We start from the raw sequence: 14205 nt of genomic DNA, 5'->3' as shown, positions 1-14205 counted from the left end.
TACTACTGGAATAACAACTGCACATCCATGGCTTTTCATCTACTACCAAGGTGAAATTGCGTTTGCTTATCATGTTTTGCCCATCCGTATTAGCCCTATGATATATATCTGGTGGGTAAACAGTGTACGTCCTTGGATATTCTGAGAAAATCCAAGATAGCTACAATTTGACATAGGAATACAAATGGGTGGGTTTCAATTGCTGCTAGAGAGGCATATGGTTTATTATACAATTACATAACCATGGGTCTGTTTTAAAAATAATTTATGTTTTTCATTCCATTTATTATTACTCCTATGATGTATACCTGGTCTGTAGCAAGTGTGTATCTTTGGGTATTCTGGAAATAATTCAAGATGTCTGCCTTTTGTCATTAGAATATTCGAACACATAATCAAATAATGCCAGAGATACAATGAGTACAATTTAAATGTAGTTAATTTAAGATCATTTTGAAATGTTTGTATATCCTATTTATCCTTATGAAAGACTCCGTGTGTGTAGAAAGTGTATGTATCCTTGAGTATTATTCGGAGAAAACCCAAGATAGCTGCCAGTTGTCATAGGAATATATCATTCAAATGCAAAGAGGTGTCAATTAATGGAACAGTTCAGGCATTGATTCCAACATGAAATAAAGCCGTTTGATGTTCAAACATGTTGACATCCTTATTAACCTTACTCTATATAAATCTGGTGTGTAGCAAGTGTACATCTTGCGCATTTGAGAAAATTCAAGATTGCTGTAATTCACAATAGGAATAGTACATTCAACTACTGCCAGAGAGACATTGGGTTCAATGTAAAATTAATTTTGTTTCTCGGTATTTCCCACATTCTTTTTGGACTTTGAGATATCTATCTGGTGGGTAACAAATGTATACCCTTAGGTATTTTGACAAAATATCATGATTACCCTCATTTGCCTTAGAAGTGCCTATAAAATCTAGGGCACCAGTTTTCCTATGGGGAAAAAAGGCCATCTTGGATTTCCTCAAAATGATAAAATATGGACATTAATTACCTAACAGATATGTATCAAGGGATAATAATACTAAAAAAAACAGAATAACAACTGAATTCAGCTTCATTTTATATGTAAGCCTATCTCCCGCAGGTATTAACTGAACCCCACCTTCTATGGCTAATGGCAGCCATTTTGTTTTTTCTTTTCAAAAAGGATACACATAACATTCTCATCATATATATATATATATATATATATATATATATATATATATATATATATATATATATATATATTATGTGAATTAAAAAGATGTGGAAAATACTCAGAAACAAACCTAATTTATCAATTAATATTATATCTCCATGGCAGAAGAAGCCCTTTGTGTATACTAGTATTCTTTTGATATGGCGGCCATCTTGGATTTTTCTCGAAATGCCTGAGAATAAAGGTTAGTTACTCACCACAAATATATTATTTGTGTAATAAGAAACAATTAGATAGTGGGCAATGCATCTTCCTAGTTGGCATTAGTTAGTTGAAAACCTGTGTACAAGGTCTAATATTTCTATGCCATATGGCGGCCATCTTGGATTTTTCAAAAAGTCCAAGGACACTACTTTGTTATCTGACACATATGCATAATATGGGTAATAAGGATGTGGAAAACATTGAGAAAATACTTAATTTGATAAAAATCAACATAGGTATGTATATATTTCTACAGAATTTCACAAATTGGCGGCCATTTTGGATTTTTTGGCCAAACGGTAATTTTTTTCCGTGGGCTACGGCTCTAATTTGATTTAGTATGTCAAAAGGTACCCACATGCAAAATTTGGTGCTTTTATCCGCCGTGTCACGATTTGGCCATTTTTTTGCCCTAAGCAACCGGACTACTCACTGTGCTAGCTTCATAGCCAAGTTATAAACGTCCCCAAGAAGGGACATTTGCCATGTGTTGCTGGACATGTAGGAGTCACAATGCCAATCATATCTCTTAGTTTTTATGCTTCAGGCTGTTTTGAAATGTTAGACATATTTGTACTGTAAGTTTTTAAACATGTATTTTTTCTTTGCATATATATATATGTAAACGATTTTACTTGCTAGCATATCTGTACGTTTATGTGAAAGTTTTAGATAAGTTTGTACCATTTGTTATTGATGATTTATAAACTGGTGATATTTATTGTTGCTTTACAATGTAAAAATAAATTGATCTGTGTTCAGATTGAAAACTGCCTTTTGTGTTGAGATATCAATACCTGAAGTAGTCCTCCTCAGCCACAGTTTTGGTAAGAAAGTTGGTGAACTCGTAAAAACAAGATTTCAATAAATATTATAAGAACTTCAGTAGTTAAATAATAAATAGTTTATTATTGTTAAAATTGAAATAACAACTGAACTAACAGACAAACTCAACAGTCTTATTGCCCTGGTGATAATAGAGATCATTTACTTCTAATAAAAATGCTTGGTTTTATATCTACTGGGAACCATCACCTTCAATAATAATAAACATCACTGTAACAATGTTATTGCTTTTTAATGCATTATAAAAACGAACTATAAATTTTTTAAGATCTATTGTCTACAAAGGCAGCAACTCTGTTTCGCAAATGCCCCCATCTCAACTAACACAATTTAGCAAATGCCCCCATCTCACCTAACACAATCTTTCTAAAATATGACTAGACATTAAAAAGGAATTCAAATGTTCATTTATCTTAAATTTCTACACATAGCCTGGCCAGTACAAAATATGTAGATATATAAATATTTATGAGCAATTGCCTAATTTAAAACATTTGTCATCTATCACTTTTACCATCTACTCCAAAAAACACCTGAAACATTTGGGCACAATCATGTTTCTCTAGAAACTGAAAAAACAACCCCAAGTCCATGTGATACTCTCTCCCCTTCCCAGACCTTGGCACAAAATTCTTTTCCTCAAAGTTTTCAAACTTTCTCAATTCCCCGACTGACTTCCCTTGTTCAATCTCACAAATTTCTTTCTCTTTGATCATGATGCGTTTCCAGCTGAGCCTCCTGAATCTGTGCCAGTATATTTCAATGTCCGTGTCGTATCCCTCTAAACACACAATGCCAGGTTTGCCTGGAAGACAGAATCCAGTGAGATTCAGCTCCTTGGCCCACTCTATGATATCATGCCTTTTAAACTTGCTAAAAATATGATGACTATAAATCCACAGTCTTGAAAATGTAGTATCCTGCAGATCTGCTTTTTGTTGTTTCTCCAAATCTTGGGCCTCAAATGGCTCTTTTTCTATGTAGTTGTTAAAATTTTCTTGGACCCATTGGACTATACTGGAGATGCATATTTCCCCCTCCTCCATGGCTTGTATAAACTCCTGTAGGTCTTCACTGAACTGTTTGTATTGCTGACGTGATATGTAGTTGGTTCTGGTGAACACCTCCGGTAAAACGGATGGATATTCATGAGGAAGACGGCAGACTAAGTCAAGCTCTGACACCTTACCCTGGAATAAATAATGTTCTGATAATAAATATGAAATAATTACAGCTTTCTAAAGAAAGATACTGGTCTGAATAGTCATGCTGTAGATCTACAGGATAGTACTTTTATTTTATTTATTTTATTTTATTCAACTTTACTTATTTTATTTTATTCAATTTTATTTGATCTTAATTATAAAAAAATACAAAAGATGTAGGTAAAACTGGCAGTACATGTTACATGCCTAGATAGGTGTGTGTTCTACTGAGAACTGCCAAATAAAATGAAATACCTTAACATTTTTAAATAAACAAGTTTGGAGATCAAATATAAACGATTGCATAAAAGCAGCTTTTGCTCACCTCTTCCCCTTCAAGCTTCAACTTTAATGTAAAGCTGATTCGGTCATGAAAATCTGTGTAGTCAGTGTCACCATCCAGAAATTGCTTGATGTGATCGGTGACATAAGGATCGTCCAAAACAAACTCTCCTGGGTTAGAGTACATACTTTGCATTAGCTCCACCTCTGCACACTGAAGCTCTAACATCTCACGAACAAGTTCAACTGATACCTCTTCCTCCATTGTGGGATTCTCCAAGAGAAAAAACTGCACATCTGGTACATCACATTATGTAAAGTTAGTATGAAGGGTGCACAGTGCTGGACGTGGAATCCCTAATTGTGTCATTTATCAGACTCGTCCCGTAGTTTAGTGCCCCCATATATTCCAACAGTAAAGCCACTTTTTAGGGATAATTTATTACCATGTTTATATAAAAACATATATTTTACATAATGTAACTTTTTTATAATTAAAAAATGATAAATGCAGACAATAAAACTAAAATAAGTTGGAGGGGAATTGAACGTGGAACAAACCATGTTATGTGACGTCAGAGACAGAGCTCCCGCGAAAATTAGTATCTAAACTAATGTAAAACGGAGTTAACTTAGAGTTGAAATAGTGGACTTGATATAGCAAAGTATTCCAAGCAAGGAGATGAGTCTCTGGGTAGATAAGCATCGGCCAACCACACTAGGAAAGTTAGACTATCACAAATCGCAAGCTGTATTGCTGAAAAAACTGGTAATTATTGCTGTCCACAACTAAACATGTCTACACATTTACAGTGTAGACTCTATTTACTGTTTCTGATATGGTTTTGCAAAAGACACCGAGAGATTGATAACCGTATTATCATTAATAATTGGGGAAATATTAGGTTTATTGACAAAATTACATACTGTATAATATACTATATACATGTACATGATGTACTTCAGCTCATGTGAAAAATAAAGCATTTACTGTAAATGACTGAGGTTAAGACTTTGTGATGCAGGATTGAAAGTGAAGCCTTACCTACACAGTATGACAGAATATAATATTTATGTTGCCTAGGTTCAAGATGGTGACTTTCCCCACCTGTTAATCTACGGCCCCTCAGGGGCGGGCAAGAAGACGCGTATCATGTGTCTGCTGCGGGAGCTGTATGGGTCTAGTGTGGAAAAGCTCAGGATAGAACACCACAGCTTCACCACTCCTTCCAAGAAGAAGTTAGAAATCTCCACAGTTGCCAGTAATTATCACATTGAAGTGAATCCCAGGTATGGCAATGATTTTGAGAGGGTGGTTTAATTCATACTAATGTTAACATTTACCTAGTATCTCTGCTGTGTCATTTAATATTTAATACATTTAAAAATGCCATGGCATAGACATTTTTTATGTGAGCTTGTTTTCTTCATATATTATATTTGTATTGCATAACTATTATGATTGTTTTAAAGTGTTTTTACAATGTATAAAACTCATCAATTTCAGTGATGTAGGACACAATGACCGTGTTGTCATCCAGGAACTCCTCAAGACAGTGGCCCAGTCCCATCAGCTGGAGACCTCCACTCAGAGAGACTTCAAAGGTGCACTGGAACTTTATATAACAAATTGATATTTTGTTTCATTGAATGATGCATATTGCACATAACTCATATGTACATGTACAAATTAAAACTGAATCTGGATAGATATATTTGAAATCATCTTTCCATTTCCACTTTGATTTGTGGATGATCCCTAAGTCAAGGCTTCATTGTAGTCACAATAATAATTTCAAATAGATTTAGTTTTATTTTGCACACCTTTACAGGTGATTCAACAATTTTGATATCTTTTTACTTCAGTTGTCGTATTGACTGAGGTAGACCGTCTCAGCAAGGATGCCCAGCATGCCTTGAGACGCACTATGGAGAAGTACATGGCCACCTGTAGGCTGATCCTGTGCTGTAATTCCACCAGTAAAGTGATTCCAGCCATCAGGAGCAGGTGCTTGGGGATCAGGGTCCCAGCACCCACTGTAGAAGAAGTGAGATTTTAAAATAAACTTTCTAAAAGATATTTTTTCATAGTGGTGTGTCATTACTTGTATTTAAGAAGATTCTGCATCAAGTGCATTATTCTGAGTTTTTAAAGTTTCAACAGTTGGTGCAAACTGATTCGGATCCTGTATGAAAGGAAAGGCTTGTATATGAATTTTTCTTCTTTTTCTAATTTTTTAATAAGAAGTTATGCGGCTTAATTTATAATCATCAAAATTTCAGTAATAAAGTCACATGTAGAATTTATGCAGTTGATTTACTGGTGCCAGTAAATATTTCAGGTGGTACAGATACTACAGAGCACCTGTAAGAAAGAAGGCCTGACACTTCCCAGTGAGTTAGCCAGGAAGATTGCCGAGAAGAGTAATAGAAACCTCAGGAAAGCACTTCTAATGTGTGAGGCCTGCAAAGTTCAACAGTAAGTAGTCTCATTTACCCAGTACACACCCTATGTCTGACAGCAAAGTACAACAGTAAGTAATCTCATGTTGAATTCTGTTGTCCAATTTCCGTTAGTATAGCCTTTCATTCTATATGAACACCTCTTTCAAGTTCTGATATTTCTGTTTGTTGAGCATTGTATAGAGTAGAAGGGAAGACAATATTTTTTCAACTGTTGCCATATTTTCTGTGACTTCATTCCGTATGCTGTGTAAATGTTGACTGTGTTTATTACTCATATTACAATTCTCATATTATTACATAGATACATGTATTTAGGTGGCTAGTTTATCATATGTTAGCAGAAAACGATGAAACCCTCACTTTCTAACAAAGGTCCCCCAAAATCCAAATGATGATTTCTAGTAGGATTTTATTTAAAGGTTTTCTCTATGGAAATTTTGCATGGATCCTTAAATTTTTTGACAAAAACAATTTTCTCCTAATCACAATTGATTTGTCAGCCTGCCCCCGAACTAATATTCATTGTTTTATTATACCATTTCTAATTTAATAACTTCGTTTTAATTTAATCCAGATTCATTTAGACTGTCATATCTTCTTGACATTTCAGAAAAAAAGATGGACAACAGATTCTTTTTTACGTGTAAAAGATGAATAGTTTTCATGATATATAGAGATAAAAACATGACTGTGGGATATTGTCAAAGGCTCATAGTATACCTTTGATAATAAACTACTCCTTTTATTTCTTCAGGTACCCATTCAGTGCTGACCAGCCTGTGGTGGAGGCTGACTGGGAGATATTCCTACGGGAGACGGCCAACCTCATCGTACAACAGCAAACACCGAAGAGGTAGGTAATGTTGGCAATGTGTACTTTAAAGTGTTTTTTCTCTCTTTGTTTGTTTTTCAAAATAAAAAAAAAAATCAAAATTGTGCTATTGATAGGCTGGAATTCATAGGTTAATTTAGCATATTGCCAAAAATAAAGATTTGAAAATAAATATTTGTTTAGCTTGTACGTGTTGTTTTAAGGTTTAACCAGAAATATTTTAACAAGATCTAGTACTCAAGATTGTAATGGGGGGGGGGTTAGTTTCTTTTCCAGTCAGGCAAAATGATTTTTTTCTAACTTAACAAACTGCACATTCATTTCCTTTTCAATGACTATCAAGGCTATTAGGATAGATTGTTTTTCCAGATTACTTGAAATACGAGGGCGGTTATATGAGCTGCTCACCCACTGCATTCCACCTGATGTGATTATAAAAGTAAGTTTACTCAAACAATTATGCTGTTTCACTCTGAGTAAAACTTCATGGTATCTATGGGAGTAAAACATGAATGTTATACCTTGTCACACTAGCAATTAGTCCATGTAAAAAGTAATAATAATATTTTATAAGTGATAATAATAATAATAATAATAATAATAATAATAATAATAAAAGAGGTCTGTAATTTTAAGCATCGCAATGTGTGGCTATCATCAGAGTTCAACAAAATGTAATAGATTGTCACTCTCCATAATCAACTTACTACTCTTGTCTGGCCTTAATGTGAAGTGCCTGTCCCCTGAGGACCAAAGACTTTGAAAGCCAGTATTCTAGTGTTGGGATGGATCCAGAAAAGTTTTTACAGTGGTTATTGAACCTCCTACACACGTAAATCTACACATGAATTGTGGGAGAAATTCTTTGGATAAGATTTTTAGCAGTTACAGTCAAATCTGCAGTATGATCCTGATAGTACAGCATATTTTTTGTTATCATTTAGGGTTTGGTGAAGGAACTGGTGGGTAGTTGCGATGGTCAGCTGAAGGCGGACGTCACACAGGTTGCCGCCTATTATGAACACAGACTGCAGTTGGGACAAAAGGCCATATTTCACTTGGAGGCTTTTGTGGCCAAATTCATGGCAATATACAAACAGTTTCTTGAGGAAGGAATGGCCGATTTCTTTTGATGCTGCTTTGCGTTGGCAAACTCTAAACTTTGGGATTCAATTGTTGATTTATGTATTTTTTTCACAAGCTTTGATGGCAGTGGAGTTGATAAATGAAAAACCATGAACGGTTTTTAACTATCAGTGACATATCTGCTGACTCACTGATTGGTGGTGTCATTTTATATGATAATAAAGTAAAGAACTATTTGGAGGTGAAATATTGGGAACTCGTTCTGAATGTTTTGTTGCCGTCTTCTTAGACCTGGACATTTGGGTTTTGAACTCTTGGAGGGGGTGTTAGCGAAGCAACGTCTGTTTCCTTCAAAAAGGATAAAAATGTATTGGTTTTTAACTTTTTTTGCATTTTCTGTAAAAGAGGCATACGAAGCTTATTGTGCTTTATTTCAACCGATTTAAAACCAGTTGATGTCAAAAGAAAAAACGGAAAGCATAACATCATTCAATAAGGTCTAAATGAATGCTTTGTTAATAAAAACTCAGAGAAGGAAACTTGGACAGAAGCTTTCGGTTGCAATCGATGCCAGTAATCTGGTACGAAGGCTTTTTTTCCTTTTTTTTTTAATTAAAAGAAATTGTACTTTAAATGCATTCTTAAAAAGCTTGCTAAATATTTTTATTCGTTGTCGCGCACATAAAAAGTAAAGCACAGGAGATCGACCGTCCATGTGGTTATCCTCAAACTGAGCACTGCAACCGCACACTTCCATTTATAAAAGATACAAAATGAGCAATAACAAAGAAAGATGAAAAAAGACGCATTTGTCTATATCAACACGTAGAGATCGTCGGGATCTCTGCAGTTCGTGTTGTGTGCCCACCAGTTCTCCAAAGTGGTGTGAAACGTTCGTCTGCCATGAGCCTGGTTGAGTTTGGCGCACAGTTCACACCAGTGGGCGCCACTAAACATGGCCCTGTTCGCCGTGGCAATGTACTTGTTCTTCCACTCAAAATATTGATCACATTTCCTTGGATTTTTATCCAGAAAGTTTAAATATTTCGCCAAACGGGCAGGTGTTTTGAAATCCTTTGTATTGATAAAGGAATACGGCGCGTCCAGGGCGTTCAGATTGGCACCGCTGCGGATGACTGGTATGACATCCTGTTGAAGCGTTTCAAAAAGTTCAGGGGCTACGTAATCCTGACATAGTTGTTCTTCGAATGACAGATAGAATCTGTAGTGTTGCTCTATGTGCTGCATACAAGTTTGTGTTCGCTCGCGGTCATCGTTGGAAAAATCGATGTGTTGTCCATTCTTTTGCTGCCTCCCATGGGATAAAGAACAATTGAGATAATCGCCACATTTACCAAAAATATCAACTTTAATGTGCTTCTGCAGCTGCTTCACGTATTCTTCGCGTTTGCTTTGTGTGACGCAGTCGTCGTTAATCCAGGCAACAGACCTCTTCTTACTCCCACATGAATTATACTTCTTACTTAAACTTTGGCGCCTTCTGGTAAAGTTTCCTAAACGGAATCGTATATTGGAGTCTCTCTTATACGTCATCGTCAAATTAAAGGCATTACGCCAGTTCTTAAGATTGTCCCTCGCGTTTCTCTTTGGCGGTTCATTTGAATAAAAAATCCATACATGATGCTTCTTCTTCGCGGGGGGTGACTCTGGCAAATTATTCCCGTCAAATATCACAGCATTTGCATTCTCTAAAACAGACTTGTCTGTAGTAAATTCGCATGATGTGCTCTTGCACTTGAAATTGTCTAAAAAGTCTCCATTTTGCAAATTAGCGAGTTGCATTGCCTTTTTAAACGTTTCTCCCCATAGCAATATAATTTTCTTGTAGTTTTTGTTAGGATCCGGCGTTTCATCTACTTCCCCATGCTGCAGGCGTCCTTGATCTTGTAGTTCTGAGTTGGTGCTATATTTCGTGAATTCTGTTAAAGACCAGGCAATCAAAATCACTGAGACCACGACCCACGTCCCCAATATCCAGAAGCAAACTCGAAATGATACAAATGTTTTCATTCCTCACCACGCACTCTATGAGATGTGAGATCAGGACTGAAACCCTGGAAAAATAAAGAGGTAAACACCGGTAACAAGTTTGCAAAGTGCCATCCTCAGACAGGAGGCGAATAAAGCCTATTTATAACAGCTATATGGATCATCAATAATGAAAGAAATCTAACGGATGACCTTTCCCAGCACCTGCGCATCTTCGCTGCAACCCCCAGAGCTAAAGAATAATATTCAGAACGGGATACCGGGGGAAAACCCCTGCCTCTCACAAAGATCTATCTTCGTGGGGTCGGACATGAGCTCCACTTAAGCTCACATAACTCCTGTCTCAATTTATGTCGAACTAAGCGAGACGCTCTCTTTTTTTCTATCCCTACGCCCCCCTTCACCCCCCCCCCCCTCCCTGCTAGCACCCTGAGCTACAAGGATGCTGGAAACAACAGAGTCACGCACTGGGAGTGGAGAGGTAAGATTGTCGTGTCCTTTGAACCTCGGGGTCCTCCCTGCCACCCTTCACCCTCATCGCCCGATATATACTGGCTATGTCAGCGTGTTGTCCTCAGGTAAGGGGAGCACCTGCGTGTCTCATACAGTACATCACGAACAGAAGTGCAAATCGTGATCAGCACGCACTTACCAAAAACAAACACCAATAAGGCAGACCAAACAATCAATATTACCACTGCATCTAGGCCTTCCAAACACTAACCTATATCTTGGACTGGTTCAGCTGTTCACTGGGGCCTCTATAACAGATGCAAAGTAAAATGTTATAATGCGTTAGCCTCGTGAAAGTATGTTCAAATAGGAATATGTATTACTTTAGGCGGAGGAAGATAAGAAATGTGTTAAACGGCGATCTGCGTCTGATTGCTCTTAATCACACGCTGTATTAGAGATACTTGCTCACTCAGTCAGGAAAAATTCAAGTGGGTGAAAAGCGCGGGGGCGAAATAATCTGAAGTTAAAATTTAAACTACTACTACTGTTTTGTTATCTGTAACTATTTACTGTGGGTGGTATGTATTTATATACATATTGGTCGTATATGTATTTAACGGCGGTCTAGGTATGCTGTGCTAAACAGTATGCATCAGATGGTGTTACTGTCAGACGCTCCGCCTAAAGGTGACTAATTACAGGAGTGCATTTTACACGTGATTACACTCCTGTGATTTATAGCTTCCGTTTATATGGCAACTAAGATTCAGTACATTAAGACTTATAACATTTTCAGGCGATTGCGTTATTATCGTACTAAGTCGCAGTGCAATCATTAAAAAGTAGATTACGATTATAAGATCTTGCACGCGTGGGCAGACGGCACTATCACATTGTTATGTACAGACACCTAACTGGCTTTCGGCAATATTGTACTTCTGTCACAGAAACAGCACTCTACCTCTCTCCCTCTCTGTCTCTCTCTCTCTCTCTCTCTCTCATATCGGCGAACATGCATTTGTACATTAATCGAAAATAATTTTTACCTGCTTGCTCTGCCACCAAGGAAGTGGGCCTAAGTATACAGACTAGCTAGCTGAGACTTACTTTCAAATGAAAAAGAGTCCCACAGCCTCCAATCGACCTTGTACCTGAAAGACATGTGCTCGACTGTCTGCTGTGGCACAGTTAGTATGCACCCCACCGCAAAAGGTGACGAGGTGGTTTTTAATCTCTCTACGTCACGCCTCCCATCCATTTTCAGACCAACCCCAAAATCTGGTGCGGCGTAAAAGGTAGTAGCGCAATTTGAGATGTTCAAATATTTCAAGCACGTTTTGTTTAAATAATCTTTGAATTCGGGAGTAAGCGCGAAGCCGTGTCGATGAAGGTAGGGGGGGGAATGCGCGTTCGTAAAATTCGTGGTTTGCCTTTTATTAACCATGTACTTGTTTAATCTCCCCCCCTCTCTCTGTATCGTTATCTCATAATTACATGTAACCTATGTATGTTTGCATATTACATATAAGTGGTGCAGGACTTGACGCCTGATAAGAGTTGTTTTATGCAATGAGGTAAAGTTTGACGTGTCACGGTTGACTAGTTGTAGATTTAGTTTTAATACCAGCAATGCAAGCTACTGAATGCACAGCGTACGCTTAATACAAGGAATGCGTCCTCTGTTTTAATTCAGTAGGTAATTAATGAAAAATGATACAGGTCTGTAACATATAGAAAAAAATCACAAAATCCCAACTACTGTATATTTCTAGTTTCTTTTTTGGTTAGAGACAATTAAATAAACTACTCCCAAATTTCTAATATATATATATATATATATATATATATATATATATATATATATATATATATATATATATATATATATAAAGCTATAACTTAAAATTACTTTCGTGATGTGCATACAGCAATATACCTCATCAACAGTTCTTATTTAAAAAAAACAGAACAATTCAGATATAGATAATGAAAAGAACGGGCAGTAACATTAATTGACCCAGTCTCTTATCGAAGCTCTTTCTTTACCCTATATTCAAAAATGTATGTATAGGCTCATTATCCTCATTTGCACTAGCCAGTCGGTACACGAAGAAGTGAACGTGATAAATCTCACCTCGGAGCACACGGCCACTGCTTCTTAAGTTTGAATAATGTGATTAATCAATACCAGTTACAGCTTTTCACGAGGTGCACATAATGCCAGTAAGGTTTCCCCAAAGAACACAGTTCTCACGTTTAACTTGTACAAAGCGTAAATATCAGGAATCCTTCTGTTCATTTGAGTTGAAAAACCCCAGTTATTGCAATGTAACACAACCCTACGTTAACAATTAATGACCCAAGACGGCTTTTTGGCTTGCCAATCTAGTCAGCCAGGTTTACCCACACCTACTAATATTTTGCTTTTTTATAGTGCTCTATATCGCACAAACTTACTCACTCTGAGATATAATTGAGTAGACGTTTATGATTAATGTTTGAGAAGGTTAGGACGAGACGGGAGAAAAGACATTTAGACTAAGCCTATATACTAATCGATAAGATGGATTGATGAATTTGGAGGTAAAGGTTATAGATAGAGTGAATAAAAAACGTCTTGTCGAATTACGTCACGACGCGCCAAGATAATGGTTCGTTACGTTGCGTCACGTCTCCTTACCTCAAACACTGCATAGCCTATATCAGGTGTAAGGACCAAGGGAAGTGAGCCTAAGTATTTTACGCAATGTTTCAAGAAGACAATGGAATAAAATGAGCGAGATGTGTAACAGTTTGACAAAGCTCTCAGTTAAAAATCCGGTTTGGTTAGCCCTAGTTTAGCTAGATGTATCAGCTTACAAATCCAAGGTTATAGGGTGACGCGGTGACAATATGTAAATTGTGCCTGGAAAGGTAACAAGTGCAGGTTTGTTGATATTGCATCATTGTTGTGTAATGTCAAACTCGTTACAATCAAAATATTGTTGTTCAGTTTAACTGAATGGCACCTTGAGTCCCAGAAAACTCCAGAGAGCTTAAGTAAGCGTCTCCCCTTGTTATTAAACAGTATTTGACACATGCGGTCCCATCCAATCTGTGTAATAGGTTCCAGGCGTTATGGCTGTCACTAAGACCACCTCAACCCAGTGTGACACATTACGATAAAAAGGAAGTCAAGTCAGGTTGTTGTTGAAAATCGAGTCCAAATTATGCGAGGAACGTGGTAATATTTTCAAAATATTCTTGTTCAAACCAACCTTGTAAAACTGGGTGAAAAAAATTGTTCCAGTTGATATCTATCTATAGACCGCTAAGGTACGTAGGAATATTGCACTGTGAAGTTACAAGTATTTAACGTCATTTTTGTAAGTCTTGGCCTTAGAACATGTAACTGCCTTTTTTTCCCCAAAATCTCACGTCACTATAGATTTAATAACAACAATCGTAAACCGTCTTGGGATCATCCTGACACAATGAAACATTGCAGAAACGGTTGGATTTTCCTCCGTGTCAACGTCGCGTAAAATGACTTTTTAAAGTGTCAATTTTCCAAATAATCTCTTCACTTGTGTGTATGAACACC

The 14205-nt window shown here is 36.8% G+C and overlaps 3 protein-coding genes across 11 annotated transcripts; 1 reads left to right on the top strand and 2 right to left on the bottom strand.

Annotated features, from left to right (window-relative positions):
• Positions 1–2328: 2328 nt before the first annotated feature.
• LOC106180483 (RWD domain-containing protein 2B) lies at positions 2329–4151 on the bottom strand. The gene is made up of 2 exons (XM_013564477.2): positions 3816–4151; positions 2329–3475 (listed from the first exon to the last, which is right to left on the bottom strand). Exons 1-2 carry the CDS (start codon positions 4035–4037, stop codon positions 2783–2785), a joined length of 915 nt encoding a protein of 304 aa, XP_013419931.2. The 5' UTR covers positions 4038–4151; the 3' UTR covers positions 2329–2782.
• Positions 4152–4339: 188 nt separating this feature from the next.
• LOC106180511 (replication factor C subunit 3) lies at positions 4340–8403 on the top strand. Its single transcript, XM_013564520.2, has 8 exons — positions 4340–4541; positions 4857–5062; positions 5280–5377; positions 5639–5820; positions 6115–6251; positions 6993–7091; positions 7440–7509; positions 8015–8403. The coding sequence occupies exons 1-8, from the start codon at positions 4455–4457 to the stop codon at positions 8201–8203; spliced, it is 1068 nt and encodes a 355-aa protein (XP_013419974.1). The 5' UTR covers positions 4340–4454; the 3' UTR covers positions 8204–8403.
• Positions 8404–8566: 163 nt separating this feature from the next.
• LOC106180509 (lewis-type alpha-(1,3)-fucosyltransferase) lies at positions 8567–13476 on the bottom strand. Of its 9 annotated transcripts, none has more exons than XM_013564512.3 (3): positions 13303–13417; positions 10891–10927; positions 8567–10231 (listed from the first exon to the last, which is right to left on the bottom strand). In XM_013564512.3, the coding sequence occupies exon 3, from the start codon at positions 10185–10187 to the stop codon at positions 8970–8972; it is 1218 nt and encodes a 405-aa protein (XP_013419966.2). In that variant the 5' UTR covers positions 10188–10231; positions 10891–10927; positions 13303–13417; the 3' UTR covers positions 8567–8969. The 9 variants fall into 9 exon arrangements, with proteins under 9 accessions (XP_013419966.2, XP_086865989.1, XP_013419963.2 ...); XM_087009863.1 differs by lacking the exon at positions 13303–13417 and adding an exon at positions 11669–11989 and having other exon boundaries at positions 10819–10927; XM_013564509.3 differs by lacking the exon at positions 13303–13417 and adding an exon at positions 11669–11989.
• Between the last annotated feature and the right edge of the window lie 729 nt (positions 13477–14205).

The sequence above is a fragment of the Lingula anatina genome, chromosome 3 (assembly GCF_051362555.1).
Source record: "Lingula anatina isolate TDL-2025a chromosome 3, LinAna3.0, whole genome shotgun sequence".
NCBI classification, from domain to species: Eukaryota; Metazoa; Brachiopoda; class Lingulata; order Lingulida; family Lingulidae; genus Lingula; species Lingula anatina.
This window is presented reverse-complemented; position numbering and strand designations above follow the sequence as displayed.

Excerpts from the sequence above, each read along its gene's own strand:
- LOC106180511 (XM_013564520.2), top strand. The coding sequence starts at position 4,455 with ATGAGTCTCTGGGTAGATAAGCATCGGCCAACCACACTAGGAAAGTTA. Across the intron at positions 6,252-6,992 it reads GAGGCCTGCAAAGTTCAACA|GTACCCATTCAGTGCTGACC; the intron begins GTAAGTAGTCTC and ends TTATTTCTTCAG. Across the intron at positions 7,092-7,439 it reads CAACAGCAAACACCGAAGAG|ATTACTTGAAATACGAGGGC; the intron begins GTAGGTAATGTT and ends TTGTTTTTCCAG.
- LOC106180483 (XM_013564477.2), bottom strand. The coding sequence starts at position 4,037 with ATGGAGGAAGAGGTATCAGTTGAACTTGTTCGTGAGATGTTAGAGCTT. Across the intron at positions 3,476-3,815 it reads TGAAGCTTGAAGGGGAAGAG|GGTAAGGTGTCAGAGCTTGA; the intron begins GTGAGCAAAAGC and ends TATTTATTCCAG.
- LOC106180509 (XM_013564518.3), bottom strand. The coding sequence starts at position 10,187 with ATGAAAACATTTGTATCATTTCGAGTTTGCTTCTGGATATTGGGGACG.